The sequence below is a fragment of the Lingula anatina genome, chromosome 1 (assembly GCF_051362555.1).
Source record: "Lingula anatina isolate TDL-2025a chromosome 1, LinAna3.0, whole genome shotgun sequence".
NCBI classification, from domain to species: Eukaryota; Metazoa; Brachiopoda; class Lingulata; order Lingulida; family Lingulidae; genus Lingula; species Lingula anatina.
The window spans coordinates 33,700,770-33,721,914 of NC_141767.1; the positions used below are offsets into that span (position 1 = coordinate 33,700,770).

Sequence of the window (21,145 nt, forward strand, 5' to 3'; positions counted from 1 at the left end):
TGCTTGGGTATCACGCAGTTCATACAGTGTTCACCAGAAAGCGAACGAAAAGTCCCCAAACTTTAATTTACTTATAATAAGGGGTAAGATACGATCTGAAAGTTGATAGTCCCCGTCCTTGAACGCGGCGTTCATGTTTGATAGAGACAATGTTGGTTCTACGGGGAGACGTCCCAGCACGATTACGACAGCGCACGAGGTGCGGAACCGTCACCACCAAAGGGGCTCGCCTTTGACGCCGGGCATTTCGACTAGGGCCCCGCATGATGTTTTTCCGACTGGGTGACAATGTTTACAGTGAATCTTATCCCCTCAAAGAAGAAAGATAAGAAAACAAACAAGGCGGGATCGGAGTCCCCCTCCTTGGACATGGCTCGATGGCCACCACTGTCATTTATCACGGTCCGGGAAGCTCTGATTAAATTTGAAAGAGGTAAGACCCCAACTATTTACACGCGCCGTCAGTTGACAATGGCAGGTGAAATTTGCCGTGGTAGTGGGACGCTAAGATGCCTCTTTAATGTGACAGTTAGCAAGGTGTCCACTCCTTTGTAATGACCACCTGAAGGGACAGTGAAAAATGATCCCCTGGCGTCTCTGGCCACTGGATACTGGGCGACGACTAGTGGACATTTGGTCATCCCGCTACGATCACAGCTTACCGCCAACAAATTTTAAGCGATTTGATTGAGACAGATACATTAATCACTACCTACTCGATCACGGAATTGCTGTAATTTGCTTATCATCAATTGCCTTTGATAAATACGCAACTTGTAGGTCTGCAGTCGCGATGTCGGAAGATATTTATCCAAAAAGTAATCCAATCGAACTCCCCTCGAACCCAGTCAACGGTGCTGTTACTTAAATTATTACCTTTATAAATCGCACTCGCTTTAAACTGTAAACAGTTTTAATATCTTACTATAAAATACAAACACACAAGAGTAGGCAGGACAGACATTATTGGATTTCTTTTCAAGTTTTCAAATCATGAATCGGCGGAGGAATCATTGAAAGAGCGAGTCTCCCCTTAAGACGTTCATGATGGTCCCAAAACACGCGCAGGTTACACCTTCAGAAAATTAATCGCTTGTTTTACACCTCAAGGGAGGACGAGGTGTCAGGGGTCGGCAAAAATGCCATTGTCGCTCGTGCTCTCCATGTCGACTTTTGTGTAATGAGATTACAGCGATATGAGCGACGGATTACCGCGTATCATTGCTACAGATTCGTGGATTTGCCGTGTTTGCACTCTGATAATTCTGATTGACTAGTATAACTTGTAAATCCTCATCACACGTATCATAATTTCGTTTTAATCGGTAGAATATAGAGGGACTTCTTGCCGCGAGACTCCGTTGTCAGGACGGACGGGTAGCGGCCGCCAGGTGAAAAAGAAACAGATACCAGCTTTGATCGGGTAACGCAAACCTCGATTGTGGTAAGGATCGAGTGGCGGCGACGCCAAGTCTGGTCTGTGCTCTTATCGACTTACAGGTAGAGAAACAAACTTCAGATGTTTTGCTGAGAGTACGAGGGAACGCAGTGTATAAATCTGAATGTTGGGCAATCTGTCGGTTCATCTTATTATAAACACACCCCGTCCACAAGCCGTGTTTTTGTGCGTGTAAATCCGCGGCGTCGAATTTCATCATTTTGTAAATAACTAATTTCAAAAGCTATCCCGTGGCCAAGGTGAGCATCTAAAGCAAAATAAATTTGTCTATCTTTATCCTCCTGTTGACCGAAGCCAGGGGCGAGGAAACTGTAGCCGCCCCATTACAGCCTCTTAGGGACCTAGCTGGTGATTGTGCGATCAGTGAGACACTGCGGGGAGGACCAGCCCACCTGACGGGGAGAGATGACTTTCCGCGGCAGGCCAGGTGCTGCTCACCCCGGTGAACGTTCTCCCTCGAGAGAAAAATCTGTCAATTTTTGTTTGACCTGTCACAGTTTACCCGATCGAAGAAAAAAGGAAAACTGATCTGCGCCTAAGCCCGTCGACTTGAACAACGGCCCCTGCCGTGACCCACCACATTTCAAAAGTTGATAAAAAGTAGGGAGGTGGAAATTAGCGAAAAAATTGACAGTTGAGAGCGAGCTGTCAGTTCCTTGCCAAGGCGAATCTTTGGAGCGTTTCGCATTGATACTTTTCAGAAATGCGACACCTTAAATAATCAATTTTCATTGACAAGCTTAATTGTTCATCTCCCGCGAGATCGAGATTGATCGGAATCATGTTTGCCAGTGACCTAAGATTACGGCGGAATAGATAGACGCACTTCATTCAGAAGGAACACACAATCGTCTTAGAAACCCCGGATATCTAGCTTGGGGGCCCGTTAAACGGTCCGTCAACAATAAAATATCAATGTTTTATTTAGGCATCGTAGGGAACTTGCGCTGGTTGAATCCACGAGTGGCACAATGGTCTTGGCCGTTGTCTTTCACACGGTCGTTGGACATTGAGACTGGCTCTTTTGTTTTCTTGTTTTATTCCCAATCAATTGGCCAGCAGCAGAACTGTTCCAGCATATTTGCACTGCGATTTAAATATGATGACAGGCAGATTTGGTCGGACAATTACACACACTGCAACAACACTGGCGAACAATGTGCGCTATTTCTTCGACTCAGAATAAATACCACTGCTTCTATGGCCATATTGTTTAGGATCCCCTCCGAGGTTTGTTGTTTCTGGGCACCTTTGCACAATCCTCACAACAACATTGCAGGAGGAAGGTTGTGGGGGTCACAGTCAGCATGCCTTGCTCCTAGATATGATTACTACAATACAGGTGAAAAGAATTGCCAATGCTTTTTCAGCCTCAAATCAACGAATCTACTGGGTCAGAAAATTAACTGTCACCATTGTATATTGATGTATATTAGTTCAATAGGTTTTCAAAACGCTCGAAGAATTGCAGTTAGTGCAGCTTCTACTTGACTGCGTTTGGTGACAGTTATTGACACTTGGATTTCCTTTCTCGTCATTTGATTTCGAAAAAAAGACGTGCAAATAGGCACAAAGACATAGAACAAAGGACTGTGGTATTTTTCATTGGAGGCACCGTTTTCCGGGAAATGATTATATTTGCCGATGATCAATTTTTAATTCTCTCTCAGCTTAGGTTCATCAACTTTCTAAATCGACATAAGCGACTGGTAATGAATTTCTTACTGCACCGTCAGGTCACTCAAACCAAAGAATTATAAACATTATACACACGCAGTCTCTCTCTCTGTCCCGTTTCTCTGTTTTACACTCTTGAAATATATTTACTTTTAACCGCATTTTATACGACTGTCCCCCATATTCATATTTTCTTTTAAATGACATCCGAAAAGATAGAAATAAATTATTCGAAAATTGACCTGTAAACGGTTGCTCAGAAAAACGTGCAAATAGAGATTAATGCTGTAATAGCTTCGTGTAACTTGATATTTTTCAGGTAATATACCAATCAAAAATGAGATTCTGTGTCGCTGATATTCTGCACCTCTATTCTATCTCATTTTCCAGCCGCAATTCGCTGTTGTTCTCTTTGGAAACCGGAGTCGCTGATGAGCTATTTGCATGTAGACATCTACCAAACACAGCCACGTGGCCGCTGCGATAGCTAGCTTCCAATCAGCTCTTCGGTGGGAGATTTATCAAAATACCATGTCATCTCTGGAAACGACACGAACCTCTGACATTTGTATTGTTTGACTCTCTACTTCATCTTATCTCGCCACGTATACACACAGATTTCGTTCCTCGTCCAGTCTTTGTCTTTTTGTCTTATTTTCTCTTCACGCACACGTGTCTTCCTCACGAACTCGGAAAGGGAGGCGCTTCCTGCCTTCGCAGCGTCTAGTTCTTTAACGGCAAAACGAACTGCGCGACCCAAGACGCCCTGTTATGATTTCAGACCTTGTTACCTAAATTTTTCTTATGTGGCTAATTTTCTTGGATTAACCACACGTACCTAATTAATCTCGTGTATTGTCCTCGAATTGTTTTTACTGTTTACAAGAGTCATTATAAACGGCAGGTGGGAGTGAAACGATCTGTGCTCGAGGCGGCATGTAATTAGCAGTGTACGGAGGGCCGTTTTGGTCTTTCTTTGAGAGTAGCGAAAGTTTCGCTCGACATGCGATTTCTCGCTGTGCACGCCATATGGGCTGATTGAAATTATTCTTATGTATTGTTGGTTTTTTTTCTGGATAAATATGTCATAATAAATGAAAAAAATATTCTGATAGTAAATTAGCCACTAATAAAGACAACACTCAATGAGATATGACAGATGAGGAAACCAAAACAGCTTTTTATTCACTAAAACCATTTTTTTATACAAAAAGCATCACTCTTAACGCTCACCTGAGCTAGAGGCTTCTTAAAACCCCAATAGGGGGCGTACTATCCTAAGTTATTCATGGCGGGCACGTGACAGTTGATCCCCGATTGACCAATCACAAAGCAGTTTCCCACCAACCTAGAATTTATAGTGCCTGTCATTTGAGCTGAGCAATTTAGTGTAAACTCACAGTAGTTGGAAGTTGTATACCTTTACTGCCAGGAGTAGAATCTCTACAACTTATTCATATTTTATTCCAACCGTCAAAATTGCGCCGTCTAAGGTCGACACGGCAATGGCTGTGGAACTCCAGCCCAACAGTAAGTGCCGCGTTTTTAGTCGTGTTGATTCTGCAATTTAATGCACATTTGTTTTCGTGTCACCAAGTGACAAACAGTGAAATGTACACAACGTTTCTTCTGGGTAAACTCCATTTAATGTGCAAAGGATGCTTAATCCTACACGGGATAGCTTTTAAATTCTAGCTTAATGTCACGGTTTATATTTACATGGGTTTCCTTGGAATAGTATTTTAAGGCAGAAAATGAAGCAGGGTTATTCATTTTTAAGAAGACGTAAAGCTGGTAAGTGGGGCCGCCTACCCAACTGATATTCACACGAGGAGTATGCGTCACATGTGAAACAATTCGTGATTCGCACGCTCGACAATCTGACAGAAACGTTTTTACAATAAATCTTATTAGTTTAATAAGTCATTATTTGATTTTTGGTTTATCCCCTATCATTTATCTGATTATTGCTGTTTAATATAATTAGCTGTATTTTGTTTGCGGACTGTAGGGATAAACCTTATTATATTTTTAATTCATTAATCCAGTAATCAATTAATTCATGATGCTGTCAAAAGTTTTGTTTGGATCTGAATGTATTGAACAGTGGAGTGTATCAGTGACACAATTGTCTAGTATAATTTACACAATTGATATCATGTATATTCGCCATAATTAAAAGCAAGAATTTTAATATGCTTTAAAGATAATTTTTAAATTATCAAAATATTAGCAGTAATATACACGACGTGCATGAAATGATTTTATCTCCTTTTATCTAGGAAATTAGGTAATAAACAGCAACGGTTTATATTATAACTTTACTTATATAATAAGGGATTGGCTATGTTTGGCATTTAAAACCACGTCTATTAAAGATCAAATAATATCAGTTGATTACAATTTAATAACACAAGATCTTAACAAAAATGATCATTGAAATATTCAACACAACTGATAATATCACCATACAAAAATTATATTTATAATTTTTTTCCAGAAAAACGGCGTTCGTCGCTGTGCGTTGGGTGCGGGGGACAGATCCAAGACCAGTTTATTCTAAGGGTAGCGCCGGACCTCGAGTGGCACGCTTCGTGTCTTAAGTGCACGGAGTGTAGTCAGTACCTCGACGAGTCTTGCACCTGCTTCGTTCGGGACGGAAAGACGTATTGCAAGAGGGATTATGTAAGGTGGGTTGACTGTCTTTTTCAAAGATCAGCTGCTGGTCGTCCTTTTGCGTCGTAACATGCATGTGGCGGAGAAATTCTAAGCGTCCTTAAACAATGAGAACTCACCTTGTCCGCGAGGCCAGCAGTGTTATCATTTTAATTGAGATAAACTGGGGAAGGGGGGTCGGTTAAGGCTGAACATAGAATTTCACCGCACTGACCGCGACAAAAAAGTCCAAAATGTAGGCGAGGTGGAGTGTATTTTTCTCTAAGATAGTATGCTATATGGTTAGACATGCACGGATTAAATACCCGTTTTCCTCATTTAAGGACAATCATGTTTAGTTTCAGTTACTGGATATTGTCACCTAAATGCCATTTAAACATGTCACATAGATAACGCGTCTGTCACCCGAACGCAATGAGACTTTCTTCTACAGTGACAATCCGAAAGAGACATTAACAACATACTTTTTATCTCGCTAGTGTCTGTTTTGTTTGGCCAGTGTTGGGGCTCTCTTTAGCGGTCAGGTTGTCAGGCTGTTTGTCAGGTTGTCAGCAAGCTGTCAGCTGGACAGTTGAGGTTTATTAGCTAGCTCCGCCTACGCGGGATGGCCACACGTAACTGCCACTTGACCCGATCTTCATGACAGGTGTAATTAGCCCTGCTGAAGGATGTCCAAGTTAACTATGACGGGTGACAATAAAGGCGATGCGCTAGATGGCTCAGTTTTATTGACACTTGTCAATATTCGAGTACGATGCACCGGATTGACTCCTGTGTTGGTATGAAGTCTGAACATTCCCGTTAATCTGTAGTATGAAAAGTACGCGAAAGTGAGAGGGTTCACAGTAGGCCAAAAGCGTTTACGTTGCTGGAGGCGAATTGAATCTTAAGGGGGGAAAAACAGCATCAGCAAAATAAAAACTATTTTCAGTCTTTTCTCAGCCATATATCCTGGGAGATGAATTTCATTGAATATCTTCACCTTTCTACTGTAGGCTGTTTTAGAGTCCCTGCAGACAGAGGTTAAATTAAATTACCAAAACTGGTTGACACATTTGTGTTGGAATCTATATGTAAGCTAAGGAAATACCAGCAATCACAGAGCAGATGCACGGCGATATTGCATTCCCTCGCCCGACTGAGCCCAGATACATACAAATCTAATACATGCGAATGGTAATTGGTAAATTATTCCGAAATCTTGTCGATCTAATTTTACGTGGTTCGTGTTTATCCGGATCTCAAATCGGCAGCTTTTTCAGTTCTGAGGATAGTCCGTCGGTCAGTGTGGTATGGACATGTGAGAAGAGGTCATTACCAATAGCCCTCAAGGCCTTTCCGTAACTCAAAATATTACCATATCGGTATCGCATCCAATTCCCCAGGCGGGCCGCACTTTCTCTTCAAGCAGTAGTATTAAAATAGCCATTTTATATCGTGTGTAATACCTGAATCCCCTATTGGCCCCAATTCCTAATCTATCAAGCCCCTGAATTCACGCAAATCTGTAGGTTTGTACAGCGCAACCTTGCGGGTATTTGCCGCTGTTTATATTCGAGATTTGATAAATTCGTTTCCCCCAGACTTTAGAACGGATTAGACATTCTGTTTCTCGTCAGTCGGAGCTTGACATATTCACCTCAGCCAGTCTAGTTGGGCTAATTCTTTACACGAAACGTTCGCAATGAATTGCCACGTTAATTAAGACGACAAGGAAATGGCGGTCACCGGGGGGACTTGTTCCTAGCAATATTTAACCGATTTTGACTGTCAAGTGCCATGATTTGTGGCCTTGACGGAGAAAAACTATGATTAATTTTCTGCGCCTTGTAATAAGCATTGGGACTCACACCTTTCAAGCAACCCCCACGCCCGGTAGCCTCTGAATGTCTTGATGAACATAAATTTGTTGTATATTTTATTGATAAGTCGAGTCTGTATTGCTAGGAACCAGGGCTATCGGACCACGCGAAATTGTAATTAACCGTGTGCCGCAAAATCGTTTGATTTTTCATTCACCACAGACAATGGTTGACGCGGAGTTGTTTCTAAATCACCGAGTAATTTTCAACCAAATCTCCCTCATATTGACACTATTACACATTGATTGTAAAAGAACATCCAAATGATAGACTTCAAATTACTCGGTCACAGCAATTTCTTTTGGGGAGAAACGTGCGAAAATCGCATGGTGTTACATTGTAATTTGTGGTGTTTACAAATGGCGGCCGGCGAAGTGTATTTTTTATGCCTTTGCTGTGAAACTGAATATTCGACTGGTAAATGTTTCTGTCAGAGTATAGGGACTGGACGTGTCTTATGTTATTTTAATGATGATACACACAAAATGTTGATCTTTGCAGGATTTTCCCCTTTTTGTGAATACTGATATGAAATGCAAATTTGAATTTTTTTTAATCCAACATTTGGAATTTCATAATAGTTGTTGTTGTTGTTTTTTCATTTTTTTTTTCTTGATTTTATTGAAACATAAACGGTGTGAATGCAATTTTTATAGCGGCAGCGTTGATCATATGTCTGTCTGCCTTATTCTCAGCAGTAAGACGAGTTTAATAAAGACATTTTACATAGCCCCCTGCGCCAAGTCGCTTCTAAAATATCACATTCTTTTTCAGATTATTCGGGACCAAGTGTGCAAAATGTAATCTCGGATTTAGTAAAAACGACTTTGTGATGCGAGCGAGGAATAAGATCTACCACATAGACTGCTTTCGTTGCGTGGCTTGCAGTAGACAGTTGATTCCAGGAGACGAATTCGCGCTTCGCGAAGATGGATTATTTTGCAAAGCAGACCACGATGTAGTGGAAAGGGCATCCGCTGGCGAGTTTGTCCCACATAATAACAACAACAACGACCCCAGGGTGGGGCCGGGCGGGCAACTGACGTCTACAAAACCATGTAAGTATAGGTTTAACTCTGCCTCCCTGGTATTCTCAAGACGGCTGAAAAATACACAAAATTTATCGGGGCATGTTTGTGTATATTACGCGTGCTGTCAGACTTGTAGTGGTAGGGGAGAAAATCTAGCCGCGTCAGGGTTGTATATAGTTCTGCCATATAAAGCAGCGAGCGCCGATTTTAGATCATTTTTCTGGTTTGTATATTTTTCTGCCATGTCGTGTATCCGGGCGCAGACTGCAGAGCTGTGGTAGGTCCGAACGCGACTAGATTACACAAACCAAATGGCCCGTGAACGACCTCGTGCCACTACCTGTAGCCGCACCGTATCAGCCTTCATACCAGGCATCCTCAGGGGAGCGTCCCGGCGAAGCACCCGATAGGCCACGGGCTACCTGGCCGTTACGTCATGCAATTTTCCATCGTGTAACTTTTCCGCGGTTGCTTTTACAAATTTGATTAAGGCATAAGCTGGTCGGGTTGTAGAAGAATCATTTTCCCCGAGAGGACGGGTCGCTTACCTCTGGGCTATCCGCGCGATCAGGTTCCTTTTGTGCGGCACCGGCTTCAAAGCAATCTGTCGACTTGATAGAATTTCAATCGTTTTTCATCAAACATTTAATCAATAGACGATTTTAATTTCATGAAGGCAGAATTTATTTACCTTGAAATCCCCGAGGAGATGTCTTCATTATATCCTGCAACATATTTTCCCGCATTTACTTTGCGGAATATTGCATTATGTATCGGCTGAGGCACCATAAAGAAGATTTATGGCCTGCATTCACACTAAAAAAATTAATGTTACCGCCAATCCAGATCTAATCAATGTCACTGACTAACAAACTCTGGAGAAATAATTGAGTTTATTTCCACTTAATTCTATTCCAATTATTCTCATCTTTTCTCCTTGTTTCTTCATTGATAATTTTTCTGTATTTCGTTGTTTATAAAGTCGAGAGCTCGGATTGTTTGGTAGTCCTATTGATCAGCTCGTCTCTGTGGATGATTCATTTTTCTGCGACTTAAGTACTGGATTTAGTTTCTCCTCTTATATCTCCACGTAGTATTGTTTGTACTCACGAGTCGGGTTGCTGATACTACAAAAACACACATACGTGATGAAATGTAGAATTTATCATATTTTTCACCAGCGTTAATCCCAAGGTATAGCAAACATTGCTCGGGTTTTTCTTTTTTGAAGAAAAAAATTCTCTTACTTCCAGGCCACGATCAACAAGGACCAATGCCGACTAGCGGGAGAGGTCGATCACACAAAGAGTCAAAGACAACACGGGTTCGAACGGTTCTCAATGAAAAACAACTGCACACGTTACGGACGTGTTACGCTGCCAATCCGCGCCCGGACGCCCTTATGAAGGAACAGTTGGTCGAAATGACCGCTCTGAGTCCCCGGGTCATTCGGGTGTGGTTCCAAAATAAAAGATGCAAAGATAAAAAGAAGAGTATCTTGATGAAACAGATTCAGCAGCAACAAGAAAAGGTAAGATTGATTGTTTATTTGTTTGTTTGTTTTTTGTCATGTTTACCCATGATATATATCCAAGAATATTTTTAAAGAAAACCCTAATACTTGGAACGCGAAGGAGTCGTGTATTTTCTCATCTTGACTTATGCTAACAATACAAGGTGTTTGATAAAGGGTTGAAAATATTTTAAGAATGTTTCCGTTCAAAGATGAAGGAAATTGATAAGAAAATCTTTAGAATTGTGCAGAACAAAATCCCCAAATGTCTGTAAAATTTCACAGGAGCTGTAACCAGTATTGATCAACAGGGAGCTGCACGCAGCCCGAAGGCGGAAGCAATGCCCCTCAAATCGCGTGTTGCTTGAAAACTTGGAAATCATTTTTAAGTCAGTGCTCCGTGGAAATAAAAAAGACTGATTAGTAGTTATGCTCATGTGTGAAATACGAGATAGAGAATAGATTTGGAAGTTAATATTCCTTGATAGTTGATAACACACACGATAATCTAGTGTCGGTGACACGGGAACATGAAAATAAATTGGTTGATATATACTATAGGAAACACGACTCTGGAAGATATTGATCTCTGTTGCCAGTGATTAAAAATATTAATTCTCAGCTTTGTCTGCTTTCTAACCATGCATACAATTGTTTCTTTGAAAAAACGTAACAAAGCGATCGCAAGTGTGTCTACGCATTCGGCGCCTTTGCATTCAACACGTCTGTGTGCGCGGATAATTCATCGGACTAGAAAATTAAATTCTGGGTAAAATGCACCGCCGAAATTTCTCACATCCAGCTATTACCCAACAGTGTTCGTGCTGGTATTTAATTAATTTTGAATTATCATCCATAACGTGCACGGTTACATGTCCATTAAATTTTTAATCTTCATTGGCCTCTTGACAGCCCCGATCAATGCCTAATTAGCGGATAAAGTTACAAGGAGGTAACTGTTGAACGGTTCTAGCGTAAGATCATGAAATTTGACCATTTTAAGCGTCCCAAGAGAGACCGGATCGGTCCCTAACCAAGGCCTGAACACGCAAAGGGGGATATACAACATATTGTTCGTTGATCGTGATAATTGTACTCTTCGGGCGATGACGATTAGGGAAAATAAATATCAAAACAAACAAGGAGAGCGCAATCCCGCCCCCCTTCGGCACGCGTATGCGGTGTTGGTTTATTTCGTAACGATCGCGAAAATTCAAGAGGCTCGCGTGCTCGAGGGTAATTACATGAACAATATAAATAAATATTCGACACCCAATCATCGGGACTTCACCAACAAAGGCCAATTAGCCGCCTGATTAATTAAAATTCATAAGAGTATCCTTTTTCAAAAGAACTCTCTTAATAAAGTCGGTGCTGAATATACAAGTGGCCACAGACTTGCTATTCGAGTGGATAAGGCAAGCTAATCAAAGTCAAGTTAAGATCTACGAACTGTTCGATTTTTTTCTACGTTGGATCGCAGCCTTTAGTCTGCAAGTAATACTTCAGAACAAACACTTGAATACATTTTGGCCGATGCATTCGTGTTTCATTCTGATATAATGATATATTTCAAGATGAAATATGACGTTATGTATACATTTATATAAGTCGACAAGAACATATATGTAACATGTTTACATATAAATACGCGCGCACATATATAAATTTATTGGCATTACATATATGTTTGCCTGTCGACATGAAACGCGATGTTTCATTCATTACAAATACAAACGAATCCCATAAATATTACATTTGTGTATGCAAAAATATTTCTTCGTGCTATTTTCTTTGACAGTTTAAATCAATCACCAAGGGTGTAATAAAATGGACATGCGATTGCTCGTGGAAACAAATTATGTGAAATGTCTGTGAAAGTGAAATATTTGTTCACCTTGATTATTTTATTCCGAAAGGTAGAATGATACACGATTATGTAAATTTGTCGAGGCGGACGGACGATATGAATCAGCTGGCGTAGTGCTTGCACAGATTAATTAGTCTAGCTGGGCATACAGATCAGGAAAATATAGAAACGGCTCAGTTCGCCATAGGCACGATCGATCTCGTAGAATATTTACCAAAATCGCCGGGTCAGCGGTAAAGCTAGTTGTGCCTCATTTATTATGTCAACAAACCTATTGCTCGCCCTAGTTTTTGTCGAATCGAGAGTTTACCAATAAACACTTATTAGTCTTTCTCTTTCGAAAATCGTCGTTAAACATCCTGTACATTTTTTTTTATTCCCATGCCATTTTATTTTATTTTTTCAAAATGGACGTGAGTGACCAGACAGTTTATAGGTTCAGAGTTTTAAGCTGAAAATAACGTACCACTAGTGGGAACAAACCAAACTATGCAAGTTTCTAAAGTATTCGTTGAATTGAATTTCATTACCTCCTTTTCACAAGACTAAAATTACAAGGTCGGGTTTTAGACAGTGTCAAGAGTGACAAGTCTATAGTCCCCAAATTCAAAAGAAGTTTTTTTCTAGAGGACATTTAGCTACAAAAGGCACTAACTAGAAGGCGGGATAAGTCAAAACTCTTGCTGTGCTTCCAGCCACATGCGCCGTAATGAGACGTTGGCCATTCATTAGTGGTTGTTACTATCTATTGTAGTGAGAGTTTTAAGTAGCCCATTACACCTAGACTTGGCTGTGAGTATAATCGCACGTCATTAAAAAGCGGCAAAGAAGATTAACCGTTATTAAATCACCTTGAAATTAATTAGGTATAGAACATGATTGTTTTGTTTGTTTCTTAAGTTGTCTGAAGAGATTCTCCTAATCATTTCCTTAGAAACACCTGTGTTGGATATGCAAACACAGGAGGCCCCTCTAGTTCGGACTCAATCACTCCTATTCTAACTTAATTAGGCCCAAATCTGGGGTGTTGATGCCTTTGTTCGGGCTTATCGATTTCTGAACAGCAAATACATGCACATGTTGTTATTCATAGCCCTGCTCTTCTCCATCTTTCCCTGAAATGCTACATGTGCCCATAAGAATGAACTAGAGGAGTGCAGCTTTTTACCGAGAACCATTGCTCTCAATAGTTAATTTTCCTGTGATGGGTCGTCTATGATCTCGCGTGGGAATTTTATATCTTTTTGGCTCCACGTATATGGACGTACGGTAATCTAGGTTATAGTATAATTTATATAGCAATCAACATAGCCGCTGATGATTATTTTACGCCTTTGCGACCCCATTATCCTGGATTATTTGTTCAACTTTGCCACCTGAAAATGGGAGTTTATTAATTATGTGCCGCAGCACGACAGCTCATGGTCCTGTTACTTCTTTCAATAAAGACAAGAATAGGCAATTATCTGGTGACACGCGTTAAAATGTGCCGAGAGACGTTGTTTTCCTTGTATTGTGAAAAAGATTAATTTTATCTGAATACAGGAGGCGAAAAAGAAAAAAAAGAGTTTTAATGTTTAGGGATTTAGTAGAAAATTCACAGATTATGAATATGGGGATTACAATTGAATATTATATTTGAAGAGAAGTTTGAGCTTTTGCGGTATTTTATTATTGTTATTTTTATATAGTTTTTAATGATATCTTTAATTACCATACATTTAAACATTATCAAAATTATTCTTCTTTTTTCAACTATTAAGATAAAGCCCATCTATTGTATTTCGTCAGCTATTCATTGGTGTGATCTTTCACGTTATAACATTAATTTTCAAGTAGCACATCAAGAAATGATATCCCGAAACAAATCGCCGATAAAAGGCACGTCTTTGAAATACGTTTACTCGATTCTGATTCTTTGCTCCCTGTGCAATGAGTGTTCCTCATCTCCCCAAGGAACCAATCAATCATATGCCTTATGCTAATGCTATCATAGGGTTGTTGCCGAGGTTGGCTATTAGATTTGTCCCGTCAACTACAGGCCATATCAGTCATCCATGCCCGGAGAAAATCAAGTTAGGACTTCTGTTTAAATGACAACAACACACGGTGATTAAATTTCCGAGACCAATTTTTCAATCTTTACGACCAAGAAGATTAGTTTTAATCTTTTCTTAATTATCTTCTTTCTTATTGAATTAAGTAGTGATGCTCAATTGTGCGACGATTAGCCGATCGAAATTCTTTCATGTTGCTCCTCTCTCTCTCTCTCTCTCTCTCTCTCTCTCTCTCTCCACACCGCTCTTTTAGACGACACTACAGGGATGTTAGTTGATGTTAAAGTTGACCAACTCAATACGGTTATGGGAGCGACGGATGCAGATTCGGTGAATATAGATATTCTTCTCCTTTTAGAAGCCATGTTGTGTGTCACCGTCTGGGTGACATTTAAAGTAATAACTTCTATAGCTTTAGAATCGAGGACTCTTGCGGTGCCGCAACACCGTGCTTTCTATCCCAGTGCAGTTCATTAATAATAGGGAGGGTATCGTTTAAAATAATATTTAAGGTAGAAAATCAAATATGTTTTACATAAATCGTGAAATGATTATACAGCGTATTCAAGATTGGTGGGCTTAAGTAAACACGATGTCGATCTGCGTTATTTACCTTTCCCTCTTTTGTGTGGGACATGAATGAACAGTTTTCTGACTGGCATGGCCATATGCTCTGGTGGTATTTAAAAACTCACGCAATCCCAACATCTAATACAACTTGCATAACGTCTAGGTTCTAAAACGATTATTTTCAAATAAAAAGAAAACAGACAAGGATTTTCTTGTGAAATGAATTTTTGGATTCATTTGCAGTTGAACTAGATCAGATTGGATTGCCATTGAGGGCCGCGGTTATATTTCAGTGTTTTTTCTACGGAAGAAACGTTATCCCGGTTAAAAAAAGAACACATAAATAAACAATGAAATCGCACATTATATGATGAGTTCAGTTTAGAGATTCCCTAATGAACAAGTGAATATATTGATCACTCCTTATGGTTCGGATTAAACAGTTAACCCCTGTTTTGTGGGTAGTTCTTCATACAAAAAAAGCATCGACCAGTAGGAGTATTTATTCATCATGTCAGTAATAAACGATGAAAAATTGATGGCGCTTTAAAAGATTTTCTGTCGGTCGACTTTTTAATACGTATTTGGATGCCGCCAAAATATTTGCCCTAAATCTAGAAGTTCTACTGTTTAAACGTCCGGGCGTGCTTTGTCGGGTTCACCGGGGTCAATTCGCAGAGGGTTGACGCAAACCTTCCGTTTATTTATGTCTTAGAATTTCGCCTGTATACATAAAGGCTGATATTTTTTGTAAACACTGCCTATTTTTGTCGGGAACGTCTGCCTATAATCTCACGGGGTCGATCGATTGGTGTGCGACTGAGAAAGGCAGTGCGAGGATTGAACTGAACCGAACAAAACCGCAGCCTGGGGGTTAAAAAGAAACGTCTGGTTTTGGGGGTGGTATTAAGGCCCAGATCGTTACCGATTTCCTCGGAGGTGTGGCTGGTTGTTTCCTGAACTTTTCCACCATGGCCGTATAGATCGGCGACACAGTGTTAGGCAAGGGGGGGTTTGTGATCGATAATATATTACAATGGGAGAATTAAACTCTTTGCGGTTTTTTTGTTACAATTGTCATTGTGTGCTTATCATATGGACTCAAAAGTGGCCTGAGGAAGTTTGCACAACAAAATGCAAGTCAGGTGTCATCCCAATAGCGAATTTATTTAATGAAAAAATCATGACATACCATTCATCCTTAGAATTGAATTTTCAGATTAGAACAGAAAAGGAACGAAAGAAAAACAGTATTGTTCTTTAGTATACTGTATTATTACTAATGACAAGTATTTCAGTGTGTTTGTTGCCTTTTCACGCAGAGAACGACAAAACACATCAGCTTTCTGGTAGATTTCTCCAATGTGAAACCAAGGCAATTTATCTGGAATCTATTTAGATCTGATTCCATATTAAAATAAACCCACCGTTAATTACTGAATTTAGGATGCAGGTATTCGGTTATGCGCTCCTGCACGGGCGATGCAGCCACTTACCAAGCGTATTGCAATTGCTATTCCTTCCTGTATGGTAAACTTCACGTCTCTTGTTTTATCTCTCCTGTTTTTACATGGAAAAATAACATAGCGCGCATCCTACATACGGCGTAACCAGACTTTTAGTTATACTGCCAGAATTGTAGCCACATCTCACAGGCTCACAAATTTAGCAAAAATTGTATATATTGTAATTTTATTTGTCCAGGAAATTCAATAGGTAGCATGTCTTCATTTTTCATAACTCTGGATAAAATATATGAAATCTCTGTCTTATTCTATATTATACATTGTTATTTGAAGTGTGTGGTATAAATATTTCAAATGATAAAAATCAGAGGTGACATATTTTGCTCACCTTCCTATTCATTGTAATGAAACGTGTATTGTAATGAACATACACCAGTTGAGTTCCGCTATTAGATTGAATTTTATTAATAGCACTTTCATTAGATTTGGTTATTTGTTATTCTCTGCAGTCTCTTTGTACATTCAATTTAGATTGTGTTCTGCTTCAATACGTCGTTAATTTGGGCAAAAATCATCGAAATAATTGAGTAAGAAGCTTGTTTGTATTTTCTGTCATGCTCGCCGCAGTGCAAATTGCAAACAGAGTTAATCGAACGTCTTATTAGACTGTCTTGTATCGTCACTGCATTTAGTCACTTTCCAAAAATATATATATATAACCCATGAAGGTGCATTTCAGCCTAACTGCTTCAATTTCTCGTCCAATGCGTTCCCTTTAACTGAGGTCGCCATAATTTTTACTGCATTTTAAAGTTCATCTTGAATACCGATGGCTATTTTGTTCAAGATTATAAGCTGTTAATATCGACGGATTTCTCAAGCACTGTCCACTTTTTTCCCCCTTCCAGAACGGCAATCGGTTACAAGGACCTCTTCCACAGGGCGTTCCCATGGTGGCGTCCAGCCCCGTACGTCACGAGAGCGGCATGCAGGGAAACCCGGTAGAAGTCCAGAGCTATCAGCAGTCCACCCCGTGGCACAAACTGGCCGACTACGGCGGGATGCAGGGCGATATAGACCAACCACCCTTCCAGCAACTGGTAAACACTTTTGTTGAGTGTTCTGACGATGATGATACGGTTGTCTGCATAGAAGAACGGATAACACGGTAATGCACGTCACTTTGTGTGACGGTCGATGGGCTACGGTCACGTTGAAAAGTATGCCTAGGAACACACTCAATCTCATTTAAAAAAATTATTTTTTTTGGATTTTACCCTGTAGTTATCGTAATGTATTGATATTCTGTTTTGAAAAATTTGCATTTCTTTGCTTTCGTCAAAGTACGCCAAAATTTTCCGCAGGGAACAATTCGCTTATCAGCAAGTCCAAATTAATTTTTTGGATTCGTTCAATTTGGTGAATTAATGTAGTGGCAAATTGGCATTTAAACAAGTTGTGATGAGGTGAATGCTGGGCAGCTTGTCAAATTGACCGCCTCGATTTTGTTGTCCCTAAATATATATGTTCCTAAGTTCTTTGACCGCAACCCCCGACCGTTGTACCACGAGATGTGCATAGTGATTGGCAGAGCACTCACCGCTTTTTCGTTTGCACCTTTCTTGACTACTCCTTTGTGTGTCTCCGTCCTTTGCTGAGAGCACCAGCACGCAATAACAAGTAGTAGAACACGTATTAATCCTTTTGCAGGGCGGGACGTAGCGTAGATTTAACCCTTCTACCTTTACTGACAAAATATCAAACTGGAGTGTTGCGTTAATAGGAGTTTTTGGGCGAGTAAATATTTAGAGGTTTTTTAGGGGCGAATTCGAAGGGTGATTCTCGGGAGTTTATCAATTCACTTGAACGAGAGGTGTTGATTGATGACTAGTTTGTGAGCATGGGTTCATTACAATATGATTCTCGAAGTGGGACTATTAATAGGTGAAGGGCGAGTTAATGAAATAATGAGCTCTTGAGCCAATCTTTGAAAGAAAGACTATCGAGAAACTATTGAAAAAATTATTGGCGAGATTCAAGCTAAATATTGCCTCTTTATGAATATTTATTTAAGGGCGATAACTCTCCTGAAATATTGACTCACGTTTATGAAATGATGAACATGAATGTAGATGGTATGAGAGCCCTATAATTATCGATAGGGCATTTTAAGCGTCATCAAAATTAAGTCATTCCCCTTGAGTTCCTAAACATGCGATAATTTAACAACGCTGAAAGAATATTAATGATCCCGGAAATGGCGAATGCTTTAGCGTGCTGAGATTAAAAAAACAAAAAAAAACACGGCAACGTTGAGCTACAGGCCTGGTATATGTCTGTCTACAAAGTCAATGCTGCCGAAGCTGATTAAAGAGCAGAAAGGCCAGAAAAAAGCGGGTTCCAATTCAGGGCCGTCGTCGACTGGATGGCGTATGCCGATCTCGCAGCCCGACATTTGATCCAGAAAAGTTGGATTTCATCCCACGTTTCAATTATACCACGGCCGTCGAGTGAAATCTTTCATATTGTTTGTTGATCTCAGCTGTAGGGGGTGACTTGAGACAAAGGCCAAGTCTGAAAAGAACACATTTAGAAAACTTTGTCTAGGAATGGGAGGCAGGCATAGTTTGCATGGCTACTAATGCTTTTCGTGTTTTCTTAGTCTGTTTTTTTCGGTGGTTTCATTCTTTATTAAATATTTTCTAAATATTTAAATATACTCTAACATATAAGGAAAATCAATAGAAGTGATATTTAAATTATGTCTCTGCTATAGACATGTTTTTAAATTCCAGGTAGACTCTTTGAAATATAAAGTGCCCAAAAATTCAAGATATTTATTTCCTTTTGAATTGCAGGTAGAGTCGTTCGACCACTGCGACACCGATGACTCGTATATGCCGTATTTGGGTGATGATTCTAGTCTTAACCCCCCAAGCGCCACTTCCTCGGACGCCCACGATATCTCAAACTGTTCAGAAATGTCCAGCCCGACGAGCAGCTGACTAGCCGTGGATAAAACTGTCCATGAAGCGGACCGCGACGGACATTGCAACCATCACTGGACACTCAGCTCTGTGAGTGAGATACGTCAGTTAGTTTCTTAAACAAAAAGACAATGAGCATGATGCAGTTTATGTCTTGAATCTCATTTTAAAAAAAGCCGTGTGACGGTATATTATCAGCAACAGTGCCAGGAGCGCTGAGCATAATTTGTACCTGAATACGCCGCGCGTTTCAGCCCAGGAGATAGGTGTGACAATAAAGAGAAAACAATGAGTTATTAATTGCAGACTATCAGACAATTTTTGACCAACTTGGTACTTAGGCGTGAGATTGAGGCGTCAGTGTGTATTGATCCATGGAAGCCCAGATGTGTCAGCCTTTCGACCCGTAGATATATAGTAGTAACGACGTGGAGCAGTGCAATGAATGTGTATTTCTATTTCCAAGGTATCAGAGTTGGCCACGTGAAGGATTTTGTTATTATTTTTTAAAACTTGTTTTATTTATTTTCTGGTTAAATATAAGAATGTATGTGTTGGTGATTAACTTTTTAGTATAGAGAAGTTTGTAAATTGATAACCTCATGAAAGGCTTTTTGGAGACCACGGTAGTCTATCTCTCTCTCTCAAAGAGAAGCACGGAAAATAACCAGACTGAATGGGAATCTTTGACCAACCAAGTGTTTAATTGATCCATTCACATTAAGCTTCTTTTATTTGTGGATGAAAGAAAAAGAAAGATGTTGTAGTAGACTTTCCTTCAATTCCTTTTTATTTGTCTTAAAATCAGAGTCCAACAAAGGATAACCTAGAATCCTGGGAATTCCAAGTTTGATTTTCCTATAATAGGAATTCTTTCGGGGCATTGGTAATTGAATTAACATTGTGCATAGAGATAGGTCAGAATGCATCGATTTCCCGGCGTGTCAGCTCACAGATTGCCTGTGGCAGAGCTCGAAACGTTTGCGGAGGTCTGGGCTGAATTTGAACCGTTTTCTTGCAAATATTTTCAAAAGTTTAAGACTAATATTTATATTGAATATTTATGAGACGCTTGCCGTCTGAAGAAAAGAAAAAAAATAGCTGCGCTCAATGAAATCGGAGGAAAATTCAGTCATTTGAGGTTTGTGGACTGATATTGAAATTCGGCTTCGGTTTGTGTGGTCTTGGGTTTTTTGTTACCTTTGTATAAGAAGGAGGAAAGTCCTATGGATTTTTATGCCTTTGAAATTGTAAAAATAAATGTATGACTTTTATTAATTTATATATATTATCTTTGTCTTTGTTTGGTCTGTTAATTGATTTATGTATAATTTTCTTTTTGCTCGTGTATTGCCCCCCCCCCCCCAACCCACATTTAATAGGATTTTTATTTGAAAAATATGTACAATGAAAACAAAAGATGATTTTCATATTTCTTGATAATAAATATTAAAAATAACTAAACAAATGAAAATAAATAATAAAAAGGTAAAATTTCAATAGAAAGTCAAAGAAAATATATTCATTTATCCCCAATACAAGCAGCAGGGTTGAAACGATACGCAACACAGACTCTTCCACATATTTCCAATCGATAAGGTTTTCTATCATCCCACAAAATCCCATCGATTTAAAGTGTTGAAATCAGAGAAGCTTGGTTGATGCTGGAGGCCGCCCACTGCTGTCACTGCCGTCTGACTGGTACTGTATGTCGGTCTGGGCCCCTTAGAGACTGATTTTCTGCTTGGCTGGCCGGAAAAACACCAACAATCCCTCGTGTTGACAACTCCGCTGCTCCTCCGCAAACCGATCCAGTGCGCTCAACCTCACGTTCAACTTTTATCGTGGGCACAAAACAAGCTTGCCATGCCTTGCCCCGTCCCCTTCTTGCGTTCTTTGCTAGCTTCGACCGCTTTCTGGGTCTGCATGCAAAACACGCAGGATTTCTAATCAGAAGAGTTTAAATCTATTGAAATA

General features: G+C 40.0%; 1 protein-coding gene across 4 annotated transcripts; it reads left to right on the plus strand.

Annotated features, from left to right (window-relative positions):
- The first annotated feature begins 203 nt into the window (after window positions 1–203).
- Window positions 204–20,452, plus strand: LOC106165710 (insulin gene enhancer protein ISL-1). 4 transcript variants are annotated; one of them, XM_086999708.1, is made up of 6 exons: window positions 204–433; window positions 5,637–5,826; window positions 8,449–8,732; window positions 9,959–10,236; window positions 17,090–17,349; window positions 19,040–20,452. In XM_086999708.1, the coding sequence occupies exons 1-6, from the start codon at window positions 289–291 to the stop codon at window positions 19,041–19,043; spliced, it is 1,161 nt and encodes a 386-aa protein (XP_086855834.1). In that variant the 5' UTR covers window positions 204–288; the 3' UTR covers window positions 19,044–20,452. The 4 variants fall into 4 exon arrangements, with proteins under 4 accessions (XP_086855834.1, XP_086855833.1, XP_013399482.1 ...); XM_086999707.1 differs by having other exon boundaries at window positions 250–433; window positions 17,090–17,281; XM_013544028.2 differs by lacking the exon at window positions 204–433 and adding an exon at window positions 4,502–4,666 and having other exon boundaries at window positions 17,090–17,281.
- The last annotated feature ends 693 nt before the right edge of the window (window positions 20,453–21,145 follow it).

Bases quoted from the DNA above. Each gene is read 5' to 3' on its own strand.
- LOC106165710 (XM_086999707.1), top strand. From the start codon at position 289: ATGTTTACAGTGAATCTTATCCCCTCAAAGAAGAAAGATAAGAAAACA. The intron at 10,237-17,089 runs GTAAGATTGATT...TCCCCCTTCCAG, and splicing joins TTCAGCAGCAACAAGAAAAG to AACGGCAATCGGTTACAAGG. The intron at 17,282-19,039 runs GTAAACACTTTT...TTTGAATTGCAG, and splicing joins AACCACCCTTCCAGCAACTG to GTAGAGTCGTTCGACCACTG.